Genomic DNA, 23,675 nt, shown 5'->3' with positions numbered 1-23,675 from the left:
TTTGTGATCTCTGCGTTTCTCGTGCTGCAGTGTGCACTAGAAAGACTGGCCAGCTCTCTCGAACTCGCCGAGCGCGGCTCGCCTGGCAGAGGAGCTCTCCTGTGGACCAGAGCAGCAGGATCCCTTACCCCAAGAATTTCCAGATAACACCGTGAGCTCTGCGTTGTGCAGCCATTGCAGCGGGCGGGGGTGGGAAGGATGGCTTGGAAGGTACCACACAGCTTCAGCTGACCTGAAGGTTCAAAGAAAGCAAACTTGCTTTTCCTGATCATCTTTTTATTTGCGTATGCCCTTGAAACAGATGTGCTAAGAAGCCTGAAAAATTCTGCCTGTCTTGCATAGCAAATTTCCCGATGAAAAGGAGATCTCTGAACTTTTTTTGGTTGTATCTAAGGTCTCAAGCTTTTCTAGAGGAGAGTAACAAGTCACTGGACTCTCTTCCCAGGGGTGAGGGAAGGGAGAGCTTGTCTGCACAGCTTCCATAGGGTGTCGGGAAGAATCTCACTTATCAGAGGCTGAGAGGAGGTGCCAGGGCATGTCTCGGACTTGAGCTGCTGCAGGAAGAGGAGAGAGTGTGCTTGCATTTGGTTTCTTTTTGGTTTGACGTGGTTTAGAAACAAGGAACTAAAATGCCTCCTCCTCCAGAGCTGCTCCCTGTCTGAACGAGGGGCTCGGGTGCAGCCGCTGCGCTTAGCTGAAGAAAATGAAGGAAGGGCAAATACAAGCATGCACCAAACACCTGGCGGGACTGAATGTACTGGGTGAAAACCGCACTGATTCCTCTGTCTCTCTTGCTGTCACCCAGTGCAGCGGTGTAGTTAGACTCCCCGGTGCAGCCAGCCCGGTCCGAGCAGCGTGCTGAAATGCCATGCACCCGCCTAGGTGGTAAAATGACAGTGCCAGGACTCTCAGACTCATGCTCGGGGTCACTCGCGCCTCTGCTCCTCTTAACACCATAACGGCGAGAAAAAGCCCTTACCATGGTCTGCCTCTTTCAGGACTGCTTGGGGAAAAAAAGTATAAGCCCTTCTTTTCTTCTGCTGCAGTTTGTGTGCTTTCTTTGTCTTGCATGTCTTCCTGTGGACAGCTGCTCTAGTCTGGCTTCTGCTGCTTTTCTGAAAGTCCGTCGTGTCTGTTTTGTGTCTCAGCTGCATGAAGATGTATTTTCTCTCTAGCTGCTTTGTGCCTCCAGTGCTCCTGGCCCTCTCCGCTGGCCCGCTGAGCAGGGTAGTGCATCCGAAGTTGCATGGATGAGAGGACCTGCACATCTCTGTGCATTTGCGAGCAGCTCCGCTCCCTTCCCTCGCACCTACGACTGGCTGGGAATGCCTCGGGTGAAAGTTTGCTGCCCTCCTCCCGCCCCCTTCAGATGAGCCAAGGAGTGGATCCGCATCCCCGCGGGGTTGGGCTTCGTATGTTTGCCTGGCAAGAAACTCGCCTGAGCCCTGAGAGCAGTGCATGTGATGTCATGGTCCCAGGAGTGCTTCTAAACAGTTTGCCCGGGCAAGGTGTTTCTTTTTCTGAGTGTTAACTGGGATACAAATTGAACCCGGAGCCCGCGGCGGCACTGGAAGCTTGTGGTCCATGGTCTGTGCGCACAAGAGGAATTGTCTGCCAGCTGATTTGTTGTACTCTGAGCATAATTTTTTGAGTTTCTTTATGGTAATGACTATGATGTGGCAATGCCATCTGTCTTCCTCAGAGTGCCGCTGCTACCGCCTTAACGGTTTTTCCCTTTTCAAGCGTCTGCCGATTCCTCTCTCGTCAGGTTCGCGGATGCTGGAGCAGAGTGTCGGGGAGTGGCTGGAGTCCATTGGCCTGCAGCAATATGAGAGTAAGCTGCTTTTGAACGGCTTTGATGATGTCCGCTTCCTGGTAAGTTGCTGGGTGGGACCCACAGGCTCTAACAAACCTTTACTTGTTAGCCAAACCCCGTGTCAGCTGCAGAGCAGGTCGGGGTCCTGCAGCCCGGCAGAACGGTCCTGGGGGCGTGCAGAAGATTAGACAAAAGGAAGAAATGAGGGTTGTGTTGGGTTGTGTGTCATCTTCACATTTATTTCAGGTGTTATAGTTTTTTCGCTATAACTTTGATATAAAATTTTATTTACCCTAAATTTTTACTATCCAATTTACTCCTGAAACGGGAACCGAAATTCACTTGTGTTTTGAAGAAATCACTGAGCAGTCTGAGTTCTGGACTGTGAAGGAGGTGGTAGACCTCTCGCTGGAAGTATACTTACTCTAAGCATGCAGGCAGGATGTTAATGAGCTGTATCTAGTTGTATCGACACTGTTGGCTCTGAAACCTAATGATGACACCACAGTAATGCTTAATGTTGAGGGGATTTTTTAATAACCAGTGTCTAGAAACTTAAAGCTGCATGGTGGAAAAATCTGAGCATTGGTATGGAATGATGAGCTGCAAAGACAGGAAATCTTGGTGCTGCAGGAGGGTTCTTCCTGCTTGGCTTAAAAAAATGCTTTTTGAGTGTAGACTCCCAAGTTTTGCAAATAAAGAATTTCTAAAAATGGATGTAAACCTTCGGAAAAGTCATTTGGGCCAGTGTAATATCCTGCCTTGGAAAGGGAGCGGGGGTGTCTCTTTGGTACTGTGGATGGTGCAGAGAGCTGCTCTCGCGGAGGATCTCACCTTGTGTGCCTGGGAGCTGCCTGAAGGGGTTTCGGAAAACACAGCAGCCATCGGCCAGTGGGGAGGGGGTGTGGGGGCAGCTGGAGAAAGGAGGAAGGCTGGGTAGGGCATGGGTAGAGAGGCAAGGAAGTGCAGATCGGAGCAGCCTTGGTAGGGATACTTAAAGGCTGGATGTAATTACTCTTTTAAAAAATGACCTGACCAACAGGATAAGCGTCCTTGCGAATGTCATGGGATCCCCAAGCAGCCCTGGATGCTGCCACAGTGTTCAACTTACAGCCGTACCTCCTGGCCCCCGTGGCAAGCAGCTTACCCCTTGTGTCCCCGTAGCCTGGCAGGGCCAACGCTCCCCCGAGAGCTGGATTCTGCTGTTGTTTGTGCACCTCCTGTAGAGGAGCTGCCGTCGGTGGGTGATGGTCTTGCCACACGCTGTTCTGCCTCCACCGTATCCTCTGTGTGGCACCTTCCCTCTTCCCTGGGGAGGATTTGGGGCGAGCTGCCCCCACAGACATCCCAGGTGCCCTCGCTGGGCTCCAACACCACCCGCAGCCGTGCAGGATGGGGGACAGCTCCCGCTGCTCCCCATGCCCACCCTGGCCCTTCCGGGGGGGCTCCAGCCCCACCGTGTCCCATCCAGCTGGTCGTGGCCCTCGGCCACTGGGACCACTGTGCTTGAGGCAGGTGCCTCCGGCTCTGTGTGAGGTTTCGGCATCCCTGTGTGCTGGGGTGCTCTGGAGATGGTACGACAAATTTAATTTAAATACCACCCCGTAGATCCTGCTTGGGATCCTCTGTGATGGATCTGTGACCTCGGTGGTACCAGTGGGCTGCTCTCACTCCAGCAGGTAGCAGATAAAACACCTTTACTCTGACTGGCCCTGCCTGACGAGCATGATGATAGATCTCTCTCAGCACAGGACTTTAATAATGAAGGAAATTAACTTTCCACTTGTCCCCAGAGAGGTGCGAGCTGGAGGCTCGGAAGCAGGGATTTTTATTGACTGTGCTTATTTGCAGTAAATAGCAACACTTGGCTGCAAACTCTCTGATGCAGAATTTTGTCATTTGTAAGATGAAAGAAAAGGTTTGTTGTATATGTCTCACCATGTGATTTTATGGTGTATGTGGTAGGAGTTACATTTTAATATTGTTCACGGCTGGATGTTTTTGTTCCCCATCCGATGCCGGGTAACCGCTCCCGGTGTAAGAAATCAGCTTCTGCTGGTTTCGGGGAATGGGACACTCTCCTTGCTTGTTCCTCTCAAATTTAAAAGGTCAAATAATTTAACAAAGATTTCCTGCAAACCCTGGCTGACTTCCATTTTGCTGCTTATCCCTTTTACTAGGAAGTTGACTCTGGCACCCATGCCAAGACTGACTTAAATCCTTTCATCCACGGCCTGGGAACTTCAAGCTAATACAGTCAGCCCAGAATGAAAGTTTAATTATTAAGAATCTCTTCCTCTGTGGTGTTACTTGCCTTCAGCATCTGATGTTGTGTGAAACCTTCGGATACAGTACAAATGAGGAGCAAGTAGTTAACTTGTTTTCAGTAGTGATTTTGATGTTCTCAGATGAATTATTAAAATTGTTGGAAACACTGAAGCTGGCTAGTGCAGCAAGTACTGAAAGGACCTGGCTGCTTGGCTCCTGACATGGCAGGCTGTCCATTCCTTCTCTGGTTTACATAACAATTTCTTTATTAACTGCCACTTTCAATCGCTAATGAAGAATATTTCAAACTAAGTGGCATTATTTTCCTGAAGTTAAACGGTTTCTGTGAAAGGATTAGTCCCTATTAGGGCCTCATTATGTTAAATATTTCAAGGTCCAAAGAATGCTGGGTAATGGTTTGCAAATTGCCAGATGGGCTACGAGGCTAATTAAGTTTTAGTAGTAAAAATTAAGAAGCTGGTGTCTTTTGATACAGAAACGTTTTCTGTGTAAGACTGCACACTGCTTTGCTCCCTACGTACAGTGCTGTGGGGTTTTTTCAGTGCGCCGAGGATGCTCCTTTGCTGCCCCAGTCTCGTTGGTGAGCAAACAAGGAGCTTGTACGTTGGGTAGACGAGAAAAGCATTGCAAGAGCAAACTGTTAGATGTGTGGGGATAGTACAGCTGGAAAACGGGGGCTGCGTCCCAGAAGAAGAGCTCTTTAATATACTTGTGAAGAATACTCAGCCTGCAGTAGATAGTAAGTTGCAGTAGGATCACGAAAAGTCTATCAAAAATTTACTGGGTTCAGTTTTGGGCCCCTCACTCCAAAAAGGCCATTGAATGACTCGAGCGTGTCCAGAGAAGGGCAACGGAGCTGGTGCAGGGTCTGGAGCACAGGTCTGATGGGGAGCGGCTGAGGGAACTGGGGGGGTTTAGTCTGGAGAAGAGGAGGCTGAGGGGAGACCTCCTGGCCCTCTACAACTCCCTGAAAGGAGGGTGCAGAGAGGGGGGATGAGTCTCTTTAATCAAGTAATAAGTGATAGGCCAAGAGGGAATGGCCTCAAGTTGCACCAGGGAAGGTTTAGACTGGATATTTGGAAGTATTTCTTTGCAGAAGGGGTTGTTGGGCGTTGGAATGGGCTGCCCAGGGCAGGGGGGGAGTCCCCATCCCTGGAGGGGTTGAAGAGTCGGGTTGACCCAGCGCTGAGGGATCTGGTGGAGTTAAGAACTGTCAATGTTAGGTCAGTCGTTGGACTGGATGATCTTCAAGGTCTTTTCCAACCTAGACGTTTCTGTGATTCTGTGAAAGAGCGTGTCCTCTAACCGCAGCGGGGACTGGCTGAAATCCAGCGTTTGCTGGCACAGTGGCGTTTGGTGCTGTTCTTCACTTCAGAAAAATATGTGTTTAAAATGTACTATCTACCCAGCAGGTAGTACAGAGTAGGTAAGAGACAAAAACTGGGGTTGCAGAAGCTTGCCTGGTGCTTTTTAGTGCTCTTGTAGCCTGTACTTCAGCTAGTTTGGGTTTCAGGAATTCCTAATTTCCCATGTAGTTTCAGCCGGCTCTTGCGTTAATTTGTGCCCTGTATTACAAAAGCCTTTACCCCCCAGATAAGGGAAATGATTCATGGACACACAGAATGGTAAAGTGATTTTGAAAAGTGATCTGTAAACATACTGGGCTGCTTAATTAGATGTTAATCTAGGAAGGCAGAAACATGCATTGTTTCCAAGAGTAATAATTCCGTTACTTGCAGAAATCCGGCGATGCGTTGTTGGGTGGTTACTGCGCTCTCTGGACACGCCACTGCCCGTCTCGCTGGTGACAGCTCTGTGCAAGCAGCACCCAGGAGAAGTGGGGAGGAGGCAACAATCCTGCTCCCTCTCTCAGGGCCTGCTCGTAGGCTCTAACAGGCAGCACTGGCAGCTGAAGGAGACTTTGGAGACCTGCAGTGGAAGAGGCAGGGTTGGAGATTTAAATAGTAATGTGAGCTGTGAACCTTTCACAGGTTTTCTTATAAAAAGGGGAGGTCGGAGTGTATTTTAGCAGATAGCTGGGGTGGGCTGTGAATGTCAAGCTGAGGCTTCTCTGCTCTTGGGAATTCCAGCTCGGCGTCTGGGACAGAGTTTTGGGAACTTGCAGCTGGAGGTCTCGTGCTCCAGCAGGAGCCCCTGCCCGCAGGCTTGTGAGATCGGCGCTTCGCTTGTCAGCAAACTAAAACTTTCTGTTGCAGTTCAGGTCTGCTTTGGTTAGAGAGTGATGACTGCAGTCAGGAGATCCTCTTCGTGTGTGTGTGTCTATACAAGTGCTGTTTCTCTTTTTGGGGGGAATTCAGGACAAATAAGAGTATTACTTGTAGTACCAGTTGGTTCTGAGCGGTGTCTGACAGGGCTTGTTGGGAATATTCTCACTTTTGGAACTTGCAGAGATTTTTGAGGGCTTGTGAATTGCTTGTCAGGGAAGAACAAGTCGACGCAGCCATCGTAAGGAGAAGGGAATCACGAGTGTTAACGCGTCGATGCAGCGACTGTCAGCCTGCCTGGACACCGCTGCCGGGTGTTTCAGGTACTGGAGCTGGGGCGGGACGCTGCAGCCGGGCTGAGTTTGTCTTGCTTTGTTCTGGCACTGAAAGCAGGGTTTCTTGATCATCGTTTCCATGATGTAAAATCCTTGTTCAATCTGCAGAACAACACAAAATGCTGCAGCGTTTGATAAGGCACACGAGAGCATCTCGGCGACGCTGACCGGTTTCACAGTCAAATGCAAACCCAGGAGTGTTTATGACTAGTTCAGGGTAAATGATCTTGATCAAAGATTGACTCCAGTCAAGGGCGGATATTGCTAACACAAATCAGCGGGATTATTTAAACATTTTGACATGACTTTAAAGCTTACTTGTCAGTACGTGTTTCTGGGAAGGGACTGAAATCTGTTTATTTCAGATTGTGTGTCATCTTTTGCCTTGGTTGAGGGAAGAAAAGGGCTGTAAGAGATGGATTTAGGTAGCTTAGTTTTCTAAAAGACTGAGTTCTCTTTCCAAATACTGACATCTGCATACTGGGCCACGTTTCTGTGTCTGGAGAAATTCTTATATTCCCTTTAAGTTGCCTACAGTAGCTTTGTTGTGTTTATGGGCAATGATAGGAAAGAGACTTTCCCCATTTTTCTTGCTGTTACCCTCCAGCACAAACCCCATCGTCCAAGGGAGCAGCTTCTTCTGCTCATCCTTTCCATTGCCACTGGGTGACCTTCACTGCCAGCATCGCTGGCTTGGGGCAATCGGACTGTGACACTCAGCTTCTGCTTTTAATATGGGGCTTTAATTCAAAAAGCAGTCTGTTCAGCCAGCTGGGGATTAAAAAAAGCTAAAACGGAGATGGTGCTTCAAATTCTCCTTCTCTGCTTCGCAGCCTACTGGAATTCTTTCATTAGAGGGAAAAGGTTTATTTGTGCAATGGGTAAACATGACTGAATTGAAGCTGCTAGCTGAGTATTACTGGCATTGGCTGTGCTGTCCTTGACTTAGCAAAAATACAGCTTTGCAAGTAGAATAAAATCCTCAGCAGAATTGCATGCCAAATGTTAACAGTACTAATGAACCAAGAATACCCCACCACCCAAGAGAAGGCAGCACTGCTACCTCCCACGTGGAGGAATGCAGCCCTTGTATGTGCGTGGGGTTTCAGGAGACCCATCGCTTCATCCTTCACCGGAGGAGGAAATTAAAAGGTCAGATCACAAAACTGTAGCAGTGAGTGAGCAGTGTCATTCAAAAAATGCGCTGTAAATTGACTTAACTGTCCTTGACCGGTGATGAGCTGGGGGAGCTGTAAGAGTAGGAAAATGTCACAAGAATATGGACCAAGAGGGATTTTCCCGCTCCTAGAGCTTGGTCCCATCGTGTCTCCTGCGGTCACCAGTGCCCCTGCAGCAGGTGCTCTCTTCAGGAGATCCCCGGAGAAACTGGTTTTGTGCTGAGATGCACAGTGCATCCCAGTGCATCCCAGTGCTCCATGGCAAACACAGGAGTGACCCAGAGGGAGAGGCCGGGCTGGACTCTGCTCTTCTGGGGGAAGAAGGAACGTTGGCAGTGTAATGAGAAGGCATGGCGGTAATTGTGGTGGAATTCCCCCGCAGAAGTGGGGAAGGAAATGCCGTTACCTGCACTCTCACTGCAGTATTTTGTGATCCCACGGATCCCATAAATGTGTCTGAGATACTTGCAAAAGCTTTTTCCTTCCCTTGGAGGGTTGAATGTTTGCTGCTACCCCAGACAACTTTTCAGGCTGACATCTGAGAAGGGCAAACCTCACATGCTCTGGCAATTGTACGATGATTCTGTAGTTGAACTTTTTATTCAGTCCAAAGATATTTTGATTCACAAATGAGCAGGTAAAACAGAACATAAACCATTTTTTATTGGTTTTTTTTATTGTTCAGGCCTGGATTCCCATGGAGTGTGTGGAAAGCAGCTAATGCTGATTCAATGAGACAGCATCAGAAACGGAAATCTGTTCTCCTTGTGTAGTGCCGTGGGCTCCTCTGGGGTGTTTTTTATATTTTTTTTTTTTAATACTGGGGAGAAGTGGTAGAAACTTGATGGCATTGGAAGAACAGGATGTCCACAAATAATTTAGAGTACTGACATTAATTTGATTAAATGTAATTCAGTGCCATGTTAGATTAGCCTGCAGTGGTCTTTGTTATGAAAGAGCCTTTCTCTTCTCCCCTCTGTGTGTGTGTGTGTGTGCAAGCAAACAGTTGATAAAAATGTAGAGCTGAGGCATGGGCTTGGTGTGTGAGCAGAGCCCAGCAAGTGTCTGCCAGGCTGGGTCCGAGGACAGCCCTGCCAGCACGGAGCAGGGTCTCCTTCGCCCTGCAAACCCCCGTGTTTTGGGTGCTGGCTGACATCGACACGATCTTCATTTTCACCTGATACCCGTCCTGCTGGAGCATGGGGTGTCTCCTGGGGTCCTCATCGCTGCTTTCCATGATCCACCTCGTACCTACCCCTCTTGGCTGGCAGATACTGGTCCCCTGGGCAGCAACCAGGCTTTTAGCATGCTCTGAGAATGTGTGTGCCCCAGAGCTTTTTTATCTATTTTTATATAAAAGTTATTTTACAGTAGTCATCTGGGGAAAACGGACATATTCCAGTAGTGTTTTGCACCCAGTAATGATCTATGAAGAACAGTGACCTATCAGAGATCCCACAGAGAAGGTTTTACTGCTTCTACACGTGGTGAAACAACTTGGCATGTCGGAGGATATTTTAGCATAGACCCAGGTAAGTTTAGTCTGTGTAGATTGTTCCTGCGTAGGTAGGCTTGGTTTCAAGCTGAAGCAAGCTCTCTTCATCCAGGTTGGTTCTGGACTTGGTCTTCCCAAAGTCTGAGCTGCAGAGCTCTGCCCTGCAGCAGCGTTCGGTGACTGAGCTTGTAAATGGGTGTGTGTTGAGCTGCTGCAGGTGGAAGCAAATACTGCTAATACCTAGATGTGCTGGTAATCTACCCTTTAACAATTGCTAATCACAGTTGGGGATCTCTTTGGCCTGGTTCATGCAGGCTGGCAGATTTATTACTGAAATGGCTTTCATTTATTTTTGACATAGGCAGGGAGTACATCAGCCATGTTACATGATACTGTCTAGTGTTTATCATTGCTGCCAACCTACTGGGAATGCATTTCTCCCTTGGTCCCCAGACTGATTTCGATGCCCTGGATGAACACCCCGAAGAGTGGAATTGGACCCTTGTGTGAGGGTTTCTGCCAAGCGTCTGAGCGGGAATCAATTCATACAATGAAATGAATTTTTTTTGACAGCTCTCAAGTGGGTTTCAGATGCTACTTGGGTGGTTCACAAGGACCGTGCTTTGTCCACGATGGTATGGGCTTTTGGGTTTTCTCTGGAAGGGAAGGGCGAGAGCAGAGACGTGCAATGGTTCGGGGTTTGAGAGAGCGTTTTGGCCGCTCACCCGCGGCTCTGACCGGGGAAACGTGGCTGAGCTGCGCTGAAGCTCCGCAGATGATGGGAACAGACTTCACGGAGAGCAGTGAGTTTGGAGTGGGGTTTTGAGGAGCAAAGTGGGTGGACCAGAACTGGTAATTTAGAGGATACTTACATTTGATTCATTAGTAGCTCCAGGCCCAATAAACATTAAAAAAGCCATTAAAGTAGCAGTTAATTTTTTTTTCTCTCAATAAAATTGCCTGAACTTGACAACCATGACCGATTCCCTCCGTTGCTATTGTCATGCTGCCAGTCTGCATGGGGAAGAAAATTAAACAAAAATGAAGTGGCTGTGTGCTAATCTAGGATTTATTGTAGGTTTTTGTATATGAGCCCTTTCCACAATCAGTGCTCCGAAGAGCTAGGGCTTTGTTGTCGCGCCCTTAGCTAAACAAATACTTCTTTTCCCTTAGTTTCCACTGAACTATCTCAAACTGCAGATACCATTAAGGGAAGGCATGAAACCCTGTGGATCACAAGGCTGATTACAAATATATATTTGTGTGACCAAGTGCTGGTGTCCTGGCTCTGAGATCGGGGTGTGCAGGTCCCGGCTCTGGGGTCGTCAGCCTGCTCTGAGATAAATAAGCCACTGGCACAGGTTTGTTGGAGGGGCTGAGCAGCCAGGGGTGGATGATGGAGCCATAGGGATTCGGCATTGCCTGTAATCAAGGCTCTATTTTGGAGTTTTTAGCACTTTTTAGTCTGTAAAAGGGGGTGATGCTCTGTGCTATCACCAGGGGTCTCGGGTGAAAAGCCCCCAAGTGCAGATCATGCAGATATACAGACAGAATGCAAGCTTGTTTCTAGGACAAGCTTATAAATTAGTCCATTAACGAGGCATTAGCTGCTCTTGTCCTGTTGAACAAGATATATTAGCGGGGCTTTTCACTCCCAGGGCAGATCCGTAGAGCCCCTGTGCAGTGAGGGGTGGGCTGGCCAGGCTCTGCAGGGCTCGGCTGGTGGCTCCCTGCACCCTGCTCGCATGGGTTTGAACAGCTCGGAGGGGCTGGATGAGGCCAAATGTGCAGCCTCCAAACCTGCAGGGAAAGAAGGTGCTTCCTCATTAACCACTAATAGATCTGGGGACGGGGAGCTCGTTGCCAGCTTCAGTGGCTTTGTCAGCTCCCAGAAATACCTTCGCTATAGCTCATCTTTCTGAGTTTCACTGCTTTCCCTTATCCTCGGATGCTGCCCAAGGCTGCGAGGCCGTGAAGCCCAGTGGATTTTCACAAGTCTGGCAGGAGGAGCACCCAGGAGCTCAGGCAGAGCCACGCGGGGCTCACCAAATCCCCTTGCTGGGCACGTAATTGAGCCACTATCTTCTGGACTGCAAACCCTGAACTGCCTGCTTTGCATTAAGTTCCTGAAAGCCGCAGCTGGCTGGTACCAAGATGACCAAAATGAGGATTCTTGATTCTTTTTTCACCTGAAAAGGAGAAATTGGAAGTGGTGTTGAGGCTGAGGAAGGTGCAACCTCCGTTTTCAGGACTTGCTGCGTATTATCCCTGTTTAGGCTGGGTCTGTGGTGAGCTGGATGCGTCTCCATCTCCCACATCCAGGCTTTTGGTTGCCAAAAGTAAAGCAATAGCAGTGGCAGCAAAATCCTTGACAAGATGCAAATTGTTTTGAATATACTGAGGGGGGGGAAAGAAAAAGAGCTTTGTATGCATTAATCTAAGAAAAAATGGATGCTTTGGCTCATGCAGCTGAAGGCACTCTGCTATAGATGTTTGCAGAAGCCTTTGTAGTCTGGAAAAGCTGTGTTTGGGTTTTGCATCTGTTGCTTTTAATAGCAAACACATTCTGGTCCCCGTCTTCCCTGCAGTCCGTCGCCTGTCTTTAATACAGGGTTTAGTAACAGAGGCAGCACTTGTGTTAGCGTGAGCTTAGTGAGACAGTCGGGATTCATTAAGCTGCGTTGCTGGCTGGATAAGACTACGCGTCCTATACGAAACTTTCTTTGCCTCGGGCCCTTCCTTAGCTGGAAAGAGAGAATGGACTGAAGCCAGGCTCTGTGCGAGAAGCAGCATCTGAAAATTGGGTAGTTAAGTGCCTGCAGAGTGCCCGGCTGGAGGAGGAATGTTGGCAGACTTCAGCAGCTCTGATTTTGGCACGCTTGCCTTTGGGGTCACCTAACCCGCAGGAGGGGACGCTACCTTCCTACCGTGTAACCTCTGACTGTGCTTTTTGGTGGTTTTTTTCCCTTTAATGAGAAACCTGGAGCCTCGCAGGCTGTTTAATTACAGTGCAAGATGGGAAGCGTGACTAAAGCAGACCCTTTCTCTAAAAGCTGCTGTTCTCACAGGCGGGTCGGCTCCACCAGCATCCTTTGGGGCTCCCTGGGGCAGCCCAGACAGGGACGTGGGTCACTGGCAGATCTTTGCCCCTCCTTTGGGGCAATGCGGAGGGCAGAGACAGGGTTCAGAAGTGCCCCTCGTAGTCATGTGCATTTGTGCCTTTCCATGGCGGGAGCTCAGTTCAGCTCTGAGGAAGCTGAAGGCCAGGGTGGGGGATGAAAGCCCCCCCTCTGGCCTGTCTGCAGCCAGTCGCTGCCAGTTTAGACCTGGGGAGTGGGATTCACCTTGCCCAGGGTCAGGTGTCTGCGGCTGGACTGATTGTTCAGGTTGCCAGTGGGAGCACAGGAGGACTCATCTGGGTGATGCATTTCACCCCCTGGTAGATGCGCTGGGGAAGTACTCCCTTCCTCGACCTAACTCACATGTGTGCAGCTGAAGCTTAGGGGGGAAATTTGCTCCTGTGCCTGTTGCAAAAAATATTTCAGCCTCTGCTTCCTGGTGGATTATTTTTTTAGGGATCATCCCAGCTCTTCTGGGAATAAAAAATTGCTGAAGATTTTTCTACCAAGACTGATTAACACGTGTGCATGGTGCTGTACTAAAATCTGGATTAACACAAGGATGCGTGTTCTAGGAACAAATCCTGAACAAGCACCTGTGGTGCAGGAAATGCTGAGAGCTAGTTCCTGATGGAAGCGAGGAGAAACCGGTGAGGTGTTGGGATGGGGAAGGTGAGAGCTCTGGTCCAGGTGCAGCCCTGAGCTGCGCTGGCTCCACTCAGCCCCACAGCCGGGAGAAGTGCGCAAGGTAAAAAGCACTTGTCACAACGAATAAAGTCTGAAATAGGTCTTTGGAAAGTCTTTTTGATTCTAATTGGCATTTCTGAGACTGCTGCTGGAGGAGTGTAGAGGACTGGGATAACAGCAGAGTGAGTCCTCTCCCCTGCCTCGGGTATTTGCTGAACCTGTCCTCAGAGGACCCGGCGAGGGACTGACCGTGAGCCTGGGCTCCGGCTGCCAGCGCTGCTCTGTGGCCTTCAGCGGGCACCTGGGAGGTGGCACCTTCTGACCTGGCTGCCAACCTGCGTCAGCACTGAAGGGAACTTGTTTAAAAAACCCCAACAAACCCACAACCAAAAAAAAACAAGGAAAAAAATCTAAAAATGATCAAACAAAAACCTGTATTGGGATATTGTTTAAAAATCAAAAACAAACTCCCCAAAAAAACCCCTCAGAAATCCTTACAGCAGTCTTTCTGGAATTTTGCAGCCCTGCGTCAGGGCAATCTCCCTTTGGAGCAGCCCTTTGTAACGAAGAGGCTTTGTTTCATCTCGGTGATGAATGCCTTGTTCCCTTTTCCTCCGCGAGCTGCTGGGTGTGGACGTGTCTGCGGTCATCCCCTCCTCGGTACAGCAAAGAAATGGCTCTTGCCTGGCTCAGGGACAGACCTAAGACCCTTCAGCAGCCGCGTGCCCGGCGTGAGCCAGTGCTGCGGGGTCAGGAAGGATGGGGCTGGCGGTGAGAAGCGGGCGAGACGTGCTGGGAGAGGCCGGGAAGGTCGAAAGCCGCTGGGTCTCCGTGGCTGGGAACCCTCCTTCCTTAGGGGCTTTTTGTGCTCCATCATGAGTTGCCAGTCGAGCAGAGAGGTGGTTTAGCCCGAGCAGAGGGCAGGGCACTAAGCAAACCCGCGGCAGTTGCTGTGCCTGAGGAGTGTGGCTCGGAGGCAGGTGGCAGCGGTGGCCCAGGTGGAGCATCTCTGCCCCTTGGCTTTTGTCTGAAGGGCGTGTTAAATGCAAACAGGTTTACAGTCTGGTTTAAACAACTCATCTCTTCGGTTGGCAAAGGTTAAAAGATCTCCAGTGTGTTTGCATTTAATTATCTATTTTAGTGGCAGATTATTTTTTTCATAGGAGACGAAATCCGGATGGGTTTAAAGGACGTTTCTCCAAGCGGAGGCTCATGCACAATAGACTGTAATGATTTATTCGGAGCTGCTATGCTTTGTCTATCCTTGTTAAGTACCCTGAGAACACGGACTGGCACTGGGGAATTTAATGTGACACATAAAAATAAGGAGTGTTGGAGAAAGCTGTAGGCTTTATGGTTTTTAACTAGCTTGTATCCTTGCTACATAGCAAACGATTTTCTTTGAATTTGAGACGCCAAAAGTGGGAGAACACCTGTTGCCTTGTCTTGGGCCTGGCGCTGGCTGTGTTGGCATAAAACAGGCGTCCTGGGAGAGCGTGAGCTGCCAGCCCCGTGCTGCTGTTTGGGAGCGCAGCTGTGCTCGCCAGGCATCGCTGTGCTAAAGCAGTTTAGCACCAAAAAGGCTCAACATTGGAAAAATAAGCATGAGTAAAAATGTAAATAGGACCAGCAAGCTTGTTTACTTTTTATACATGAAAATTACCCATCACCGTTGTCGCAGTTCGCTTGGCTGCGAATCGTTCTTGCTGTCCTGGTCGGTGTGTGAAGGGTTTGCTGTGAGCCGTGCCCTTGCTCCTCGAGTGCTTCACCGAGGGATTCAGCAGCAGAGCACGGCGATGGGCAGGCTGGGGGAGCGCAGCGGGCTGAGCTGTCAGGAACTGCAGGTTTTGGGTACCCGAGGTGTGACGTTACCCTGCCGCAGGGATTTCGGTGGGTCAGTCCCTCCCGTGCTTCCCTTTGCCTCCCCCAGGCAGGGCAGTAGTGCTTTGCTCTCCAGGCTTACAGGAGAAATCCCATTACTTGCTCTAGTGCTCTTCAGCCCGTTTAAAAAAGCCCTTTAAAAGCCATCTCCCTCTAGGAGATGGATTCCTCGCACATATGCCGCCTCCCAAGGACCTTCTGGCAACCCCTGTAGCAGCGCTGTAGTGCAAAAATGCTTGTGCCAGGTAAGGTGCATGTCAGGGGAGTTAAGCTGCCTTTAATCCTTTCCCTTTTCCCCTGAGCTGAGCACACCATCTCCTGCTGTTACAAGAATGCACATTAAATGTGGCTCTTTGGCTTAAAATTTGTGAGCAAGAAAGGGGAGGGGTGTTTTCATTTTTTTTGGTGGGATGTTGCTGCTAATGAGCCGGAGCGATCGCTGCCTCTGACAGCAGCAGCCTCCCCGCTTTACTCACGCAGGGGGTTTGCTCTCAATGCAACAGAGCCTGCTGCTGCTCTTGAACCTAATGGGCACCCTCGGAGCCTTCAACCAACAAAAAGCCTTTTTTTAAAATGTATTTAGTGCAGTTGAGGGGTGCACAGAACAGCCCGTAGGACATAGTTACGCCTTGCAGGGAGCTTTGTGTGTAGCGTTGCCGCTCGGGTGAGACCCAGGGGTTTCCCGTGGCCTTGCTTGCAGGGTGTGGGGTGCAATCCGAGAAGGGCAGGGCAGGTATCGGTGTGGCCCCGTGCCCCTGCCAAGCTGCCACCCACCACCGTGCCATCTCGAGCTGTGGCAGCAGCTCTTTCCAGCGGGCAGTGGCACTGCAGACCAGCACTGCAGCCTCCTGCTATGAAGTGTGTGACCTTTTAGAAAACAGGGAGTGAACCACCCTAATAGGCTGCAGGGTCTGTAGTCCCAGCTCTTTCTCCTGTTTAAACAACTCAGACAAATGTTTTTGTACTGTGACTGGCTGCTCCAGATCTGTGGGCTCGGTCCTGCCAGGAATTGAGGGCGTCGGGCATCCCTGCCTGCCAGGGGAGGATGGAGGCAGAGGAGCCTCCGCCTCGGTGCGGTGGGTGCTGACGGTGGCGGAGTGTCTGCAGGGCCCCGCTTCCCCGCCACCCGCCGCTTTAATTTGCCACTGTCATTTGCTAAATAATTGTTTCTCTGCAGTCTGGCCTCCGAGGGCAGCTCTCCCAGCTACGGCGTGTTGCTCCGGGCATCTCTTATCTGTAGCATTAATTCTGTGTTTCTGTGAACACTTATCTCTGCGGCTGGCGGGGGCGGCGAGCGGCGCGGGGTCCTACCCGGCAGTTATCGCACCAGGCCGCGAAGGTGGCGGCAGCGACGCTGCCCGGGCTCGGGGCTGTCGTAGACCAGGCACAAACCGAGCAAGGCAGGAGCAAAGCGGCTGCTGGCACTGCCGGGAGCGAGCCGCAGGACTGGCGTCTGGCTCTGTGAAGTGCTCAGGGTGACTCTCCTAAAGCCGTTGCCAAGGGCGAGCTCTCCCCACGGGCTGTCCTGGCTTGTCCAGGAGCATCCCAGAGTGGCCGGGGCAGTGGGAAGGGCTGTTCCTCCTCCTCCTCCTCCTCTGCCCTTGCAGGAGGCAGCATCGTCCCCGCAGGGGCAAGCTCAGGTGGGTCAGCTGCTCGGAGAGCAAAACATACGTGCTGAAATACTGCAGAAAGTGCGGGGTGGGAGGGAATATAAAACATTTGCTGCCCTTTAAAGAGGATACTTGGCGATCTTCCCCTCGCCTTTCCCTCCTGAAGCCCTGGCCGTTCAGCCCGCTGTTCCCGCAGCCTGCCTGCCCCTGCAGCAGCGTATTGCCCGACAGCCAATTTTAATTAGGTTTCTTTTATAAAACCAAAATGTGGAACAGCGAAGCGCTGTCAGCTCAGACCTTCAGCTGTGACTCTCCTGAGAGCAGAGGGAGGCAGGTCTGGGGTGGGGGGGGTCCAGGCTCGAGCCGAAGCCCTCGGTCAAACAGCAGCGTGGCTCTTCCAGCCATGGGGAGACGTGCCCGGGCTTCCTGCTGAGCTCTCCCCAGGTATGAGGGGCAGGGAAGCAGGTTGTGTTGGAGGCTCTTAAGAGGGGGGTAAAGTCAGTTCGCTCTGCATGCCCCCACTCTTGTTCTGCAGGGGGAAGGGGGGCAGAAAATGGGCTTTAACAGAGCGCTGTGTGGCAACGAGAGCTGCTCTGCCAGAGCGGGGTGGGCTGCCTCCCTGCCCAGAGGATGGCGGATAAATCTGACCTTCACCTGGTTGTCTGCTCTCACGGAAAGAAATTCAGATTTCCCTGTGGCTGTGGAGGGAGGCTGAGCAGAGCTGATGCCCCTTCTCAGGCTCCACACGTGCAGCGGGGCTGGGGTTTACCCGGGCGGTGATGAAAGCATCTCTGCAGGCAGGAGGGGGTGGCAGTGCTCTGCCCCACCGGTGCTGGGTGTGCCACAGCCCCTCTCGTGTCAGCCCTCTCGGTGCCTGAGGTTGGTATATGGAGCAGAGCTGTCATGCGTGGGAGCCTTCCTCCTCTTCCTCCTCCTCCTCCTCCTCCTCCTCCTGATGTGGGGACACGCTGGGAGGTGAGGTCAGGAGGGTGCTGATGTGGCTTCTCTTGCCCTCTGCTCCCATGTTGCTCCTTCCTGTCCCTGCAGGGCTGTAATGTCATGGAGGACCAGGACCTTCGGGACATCGGGATCGGTGACCCACAGCACCGTCGGAAGCTCCTCCAGGCTGCTCGCTCCCTCCCCAAGGTCAGCACCGACACCCCTCACCTGAAACAGGGACGGGGCATTGCCCAGCACGGCTGTGAAAGCAGAGGAAACTAAAGCCAGTCCCTGTGACTCCAGCCACGGCCCTGCGACCCACGGAGGGACGGCAGGGGCTGTGGGAAGGGGTTTGGGACTAGCAGGGAGGAGGAGGAGTACGTTGGTCTGCCGAGCTCTGAGGATGGGGTGACTCCGTGCTGGGGAGAGGGTGGCTGTTCCTCCTGCCAGTCTCAATCCCAAGTGCGTTCCCTGTTTATACAGTGACGTTTTTTTACTTCAAAGCTGCTAGTGGAGGCGATGGTGGCCTTTAAACTGATTTTAATTGATGCTGTATGCCCTAGGATCCCAGCCCCCCGGGGCTTTTAACCCCTTTCCTGTGTTTTTACAGTTGAAACCCCTGGGCTGTGATGGGAACAGCCAGCCTTCGGTTCCCGCATGGCTCGACTCTTTGGGGCTGCAGGACTACATCCAGTCCTTCCTCTCGAGCGGCTACAGCTCTATTGACACTGTGAAAAACCTCTGGGAGCTTGAAATAGTAAACGTGAGTGTTGCCTTTCTCTTGCCACAGCCGTGAGGTCCTGCCTGGGGGGTTGTGACTTGCGGGGAGTCGTGTTAAACGGGCGCAGCGCTGCTCGAAGAGGGGAAGCTTTGCTTTGTGCTGAGGGCAGGAAAACCTACAGTGACCGTGGTCTCTCCCTGCAGGTGTTGAAGGTGAATCTGCTGGGCCATCGGAAGAGGATCATCGCCTCCCTGGCAGACAGACCCTACGAGGAGCCACCGGCAAAGCCGCCGCGGTTCTCGCAGCTGAGAGTGAGTCACTGTTTGTGTTCCCTGCCGGGCTGATGTGTCTGTGCGGAGCGTGCTCGGCGGTGGCCGGGGTGCTTTCTTCTGCCCTGGCTCTCCTTCACTTTCCTCCCTTTCTTTTGAAGTGCTTAACCTGGGTCTGTCAGGAATAATTGTCCCCTTTCTGATTAGCTGCTGTCACCTCTGGGGGACTCGGAGATCTGTAGAGGGTGTTTACTGAGAGCTCAGGTCCTGGATGGGTACCCAGAGAGGGAGGCACGTTCAGCCTTACTCTGCTGCTTTCACAGACAGGAAATTCTGCCTAGCAAAATCAATAAAAAAGGGGGAAAAAATGTCAATATTTAAGTTAAAATTCCTTTGAAGGTAAGTATTGAGAGTAATCAGCACAGAGAGTAATCTTTGAAAATTGCATTGCTTTTTAAAAACAGGAAAGGGTAAAACCTAAATGGCTTCTTTCTTATTAAAACAAATCGATTTGACCTGGCAGCTTGGGTTACTTCTGGTTCTCAGATACTTGGTGGTTTAGGAAGAAAGTTCTTGAAGCATTGAGGCAACTGCACATCTGGCTGTGCGGAGGAGGGAGTGTTTTGTGTTAAACAGTTCCCATGGATGCACCTTGGCTGCTGCTGGAGATGATGCAGAGCCCAGTACTCCCACTCCGGGCATGGTCAGGCAGAGTTTGGGAAATGTAACAGCCCGGCTGGCTCTGACTTGGCCGGAGCACCTGGAGCACTTGGGCAGAATGAAAACAGATTACAAATTTGGCGTCGTGCTGCACAAATTGTGCTCTGGCTGGGCCCCACAACAGCAAACGTCACCGTGTGTTTGGACAGACGCGCTCTCGCTGAAGCGGTAGACGAGTTTACCAACCCTTAGTTTTCTTCTTTCAACCAGATTCTTTTTTCAACCAGATTCTGGGCTGCATCAAAAGAAGCGGGGTCAGTAGATTGAGGGAGGTGATTCTGCCCCTCTACTCTGCACTCATGAGACCCCACCTGGAATACTGTGTCCAGCTCTGGAGCCCCCAATACAAGAAGGATATAGAACTGTTAGAACGAGTTCAGAGGAGGGCTACCAAGATGATCAGAGGGCTGAAACACTTCTCCTGTGAGGACAGGCTGAGAGAATTGGGCTTGTTCAGCCTGGAAAAGAGAAGGCTCTGGGGAGACCTCATAGTGGCCTTCCAGTACCTGAAGGGCACCTACAGGAAGGCTGGGGAGGGACTTTGTACAAGGGACTCTAATGGTAGGACGAGGGGTAATGGGTGGAAGCTGAGGGAGGAGAGGTTTAGACTAAATATAAGGAAGAAGTTTTTTACTGTGAGGGTGGTGAGGCGCTGGAACAGGTTGTCCAAGGAGGTTGTGGATGCTCCATCCCTGGAAGGGTTCAAGGCCAGGTTGGATGGAGCCTTGAGCAACCTGATCTAGTGGAAGGTGTCCCTGCCATAGCAGGGGGGTTGGAACTAGACGATCTTTGAGGTCCCTTCCAACCCAAACCATTCTATGATTCTTCGCGGGTCAAACTCCATCTTCCCTGTGCAAAACAAAGCTGAAGCGTGCAAACGCATCAGTGCTGCAAGAAATCTGAACGTGGCCATTTGTACCGTTCAGCTCTTCACCTTAGCAGTGACCCAAGCAGCAAACACTCGCACAGGCATGACCCTGCTATTGAAATGAGTGGGGGAAGGTAATATTCAGCCCTTGCAGGTCCAATTCTGGATGCATGGGGAATGCTCAGGCAGCTCCTTTGGATCAGGTGCCTCCATGCAGGTAGCAGGGCGCTACCCCCAGCGCTGTGCCCTGCACCGAAGGGGAACGCTGAGCTGCGTTTCCTCCCCTCGTTTCCTGGCCAGAAGGCCGGCAGCCTTCCCGCAGGCAGGAATGTGACGTGGCTCAGCTGGGGCCATGGGATGCAGCTGGGACCTGGCATTTTCATCGTGCTGGTTGGGACTCTGAGATGGGTCTCCCTGGGCTTCTCTAGAGCTCTCGCTGCCAAATAGCACTCGACGTGATTTGTGGGTGTTGACTTTTTTTGCAGCGAGAGTGGCAGCCTTTGGATGTCAGGCCCTTCTTTATCAGGGTTGGACGGGCAGGGAGCTGCCACCTTCACCGTTCTTCCTGAAAACCAACATTTGAGAGCTGAGTTTGGCAAAACCCGTGGAGCTTGCAGCGAACCTGCGAGCTCGGGAGCAGGGCAGCGTGCCACGGAGCGCGAGCGTCTCGTGCTGCTTCCTCCTGGTGTTTGCAGATCAGCTTCCTGGAGCGGGAATTGGGAGTGATTGGAGTTTCCCCTCCCAAACATCTGGTCCTTGCCCTGCTGGAGAGCTCTTCCCTCTTGCCTTGGATTCCCAAGGCTTTTCAGCCAAAACAGTCTTAGCTGAAGCGAGTTGGGCTGCTGTGCCCTGCTTGCTCACACTGGATTTTTTTTAGGAATTGGGGTTCAGGTGTTAAAAAAAAAAAGGGTTCACACTGGTACCACACCGGGAGCGGGTGCTTGGGAGCGGGGAAGGTGCCACATACAAACCCTGCACCTTCACTCTGCTGCTCTACCGCCCCCTTTTTCAGACAACAAAAGCCCAAACGGGCAGCAGCCAGCTGAGGATCTGCACTTCTCTGAAACGTCCTCTTGAGGCCGATGAGACTACAGGCGGGGTGGTTGGAGGGGGGAGAGGAGTCCTTTGGTGCAGCATCCACTGATTGATATGCTGGACGGGGAGGCTGTGTGAGAGAATGGGCCATTTGCAGCATTTCCTGGTGCTACAGCTGGTGCGATCCAGCGCCTGGCTCCGGCGTGGGGAGCGGAAGGACGTCAATGGCAAATTAAGCAAGTCCGTTGAATAGAAGTAATGCGTGTTGCAGCTGTGAGCTTCCCGCATTGTCTGCCGGGCCGGTTGGCACGTACAGGCAGCAAATCTTGCCTGCAGTAAGAGCCAGGCTGTCAGGCATCTGGGCTGGGCTCTCGCTGGGCTCCCAGGGCTTTTCTCCTGGGGTGGCTGATCGTCAGCGGCTTTTGAGTGATTTGCTTAGTGCTCTAGCAGAGCCTGTTCCTCAATAAACACCCTGCCCGCAGCTCGGTGTGTCTCCTGCCCTCCTGGGGTGAGCTCACGGGAGGCAGAGGCGTGCTCAGGGCTGCATACCTGCCTGAAACCATCCCGGAGCAAAACGGGAATATCATGTGGAAAATAAATGGTGTGATTGGTGGCACTGAGGCGGGAGCCTGCAGAGCAGGAGCTGACCCCGTTAACTGCTCGTTGCACCCTTTGTGTCAGGCACCGTAGAGCGGAGCAAGGGGTGGGCACAGCTGCGGCACAGCCTGACGAGGGTGGTTTGTGGTGTCTGCTTGTTTCAGTGCCAGGACTTGATGTCCCAGACGTCGTCACCCCTGAGTCAGAACGACTCCTGCACGGGCAGATCTGCCGATCTCCTGCTGCCCTCCGGGGACACTGGGAAGAGGCAACATGACCGCGGCACTGAGGTTGCTCCCTACTCCAGAGCTGAGCGCTACAAAGCACAGGTCAGTGGGTGCTTTTGTGTGTCCCGGGGCCCCTCTCTGGAGCCAGAGAGGAGTTGGGGCGACGCACGGAGAGCCAGGGAGCTGTCGGGCACAGCTTCCCACGCTGTTGCTGGCTCAAGCGTTAGAGCCACCAACTCGTTTATGCCTCAGTCTCACCTTGAAAATGGGTGACTCGCACTTCCGTGAGTGCTGGCACCTTCACCCCGGCGTGCTGCTTCCTCCCAGCCCCTGTGGGATTCAGCTGTTGGGAACCTCAACTGCATCAATGCGAAGAGTCCTCCTGGGACCCGTGTTTCAGTCCAGATTAGCTCTGTTGTGGCTTCACATCCATGTTTCTTCCCTTCCAGGAGGACCGTCGGGAGTCAAAGCTGACCCTGCGCCCCCCCAGCCTGGCTGCCCCGTACGCCCCAGTCCAAAACTGGCAGCACCAGCCAGAGAAGCTAATCTTCGAGTCCTGCGGGTACGAGGCCAACGTAAGTGGCTTTTGGCTTTTGGGGGTGGTGAGGATGAGGAGGCTCTGGGCTTGGGTGGTTGTGTTTGGAGTTGTCACACTTCCTGCCCCTCCCTGGCTGACCTGTCCCTCCCCAGCCGCGGCTGCTTGGCCGCTGGCGGGGCCGTGGTGTTGCTGTGGGTTTGACGGGGTTTCCTGCCTGAAGCCTTTAACGTCTCTCCCTCGTCCAAACAGTACTTGGGCTCCATGTTGATCAAAGACCTCCGAGGGACGGAGTCTACGCAGGACGCCTGTGCCAAGATGAGGGTACGGAGATCACGGGGACGGGGGCGGAATTCGCTCACAGCCTGCGGTGGACGATGTGGAGCGGGAATGGGGGGATCCCAGTGAAGCTGTGGTTCCCCAAACGCTGCAGGTTCCCCATGAGCAGAGCAGGGGCCCAGGCCACCTGAGAGGCTGTGCCGCTGCCGAGCTGCTCCTCCCAGCACTTCTCCCTGTAGTGGGAAGGTCTCTGCAGAGGGAGAAATGGGTGTTTTCACTGGGGAAGGGGGTGTTGGGGTCACTTCAGGTCCCTGTTCCTTCCCCTCTGCTTCCACCAGGCTTTCCTCCTCCGGGTCCAGGACCCCCAAAACTCGCCTTTGTGGGCAGCGGCCTGGGGGTCTCTGGGGTGGGCTGGGGCGGTGGTGAAGAAGGGAACATTTATTCACAACTGGTCACTTGAATGTTCTTGTTTCTGAAGAAATCCACAGAGCATATGAAGAAGATCCCGACCATAATACTGTCCATCACATACAAAGGGGTGAAGTTCATCGACGCCTCTAACAAGGTGAGCTTCAGAAGTTGGTGTCTGGAGGGACAAGACCTTCGGTCCCACCTGCCTGGGGGGGATGCAGGTCACACTTAGTGGCTCCAGAAGTCACAGCTGGTCCTGAGGAGCTGCTGGGGCAATGGGAGAGCACCAGGGTGGTGATGGTGACCTGAGTGCCGAAGGCTTGGCAGACTGGCTGCTTGTGGACTGTGTTGCCGTTTATCCCTGCCACGGGAGGGAGCCGGTCTGGCTGGAAGACTCCCCCTCCCTGCCAGGGCCTGTTTTGCTCCCAGCCCCCAGTAC

At 52.2% G+C, this 23,675-nt stretch overlaps 1 protein-coding gene across 12 annotated transcripts in view; it reads left to right on the top strand.

Annotated features, from left to right (window-relative positions):
* Positions 1 to 23,675, top strand: part of ANKS1A (ankyrin repeat and sterile alpha motif domain containing 1A) — a 127,397-nt gene that overhangs the window by 78,455 nt on the left and 25,267 nt on the right. For 11 of the 12 annotated variants that reach the window (XM_074850434.1, XM_074850437.1, XM_074850436.1 and 8 more), the window contains 8 exons: positions 1,769 to 1,875; positions 17,683 to 17,781; positions 18,185 to 18,337; positions 18,499 to 18,606; positions 21,949 to 22,113; positions 22,461 to 22,586; positions 22,799 to 22,870; positions 23,304 to 23,390. In XM_074850434.1, the coding sequence (XP_074706535.1) occupies positions 1,769 to 1,875; positions 17,683 to 17,781; positions 18,185 to 18,337; positions 18,499 to 18,606; positions 21,949 to 22,113; positions 22,461 to 22,586; positions 22,799 to 22,870; positions 23,304 to 23,390 (917 nt within the window). The remainder of the gene's footprint in view (positions 1 to 1,768; positions 1,876 to 17,682; positions 17,782 to 18,184; positions 18,338 to 18,498; positions 18,607 to 21,948; positions 22,114 to 22,460; positions 22,587 to 22,798; positions 22,871 to 23,303; positions 23,391 to 23,675) is intronic. The other variant, XM_074850441.1, reaches the window with a different exon arrangement.

This window comes from Strix aluco, chromosome 25 (assembly GCF_031877795.1).
Source record: "Strix aluco isolate bStrAlu1 chromosome 25, bStrAlu1.hap1, whole genome shotgun sequence".
Classification (NCBI taxonomy): domain Eukaryota; kingdom Metazoa; phylum Chordata; class Aves; order Strigiformes; family Strigidae; genus Strix; species Strix aluco.
This window is presented reverse-complemented; position numbering and strand designations above follow the sequence as displayed.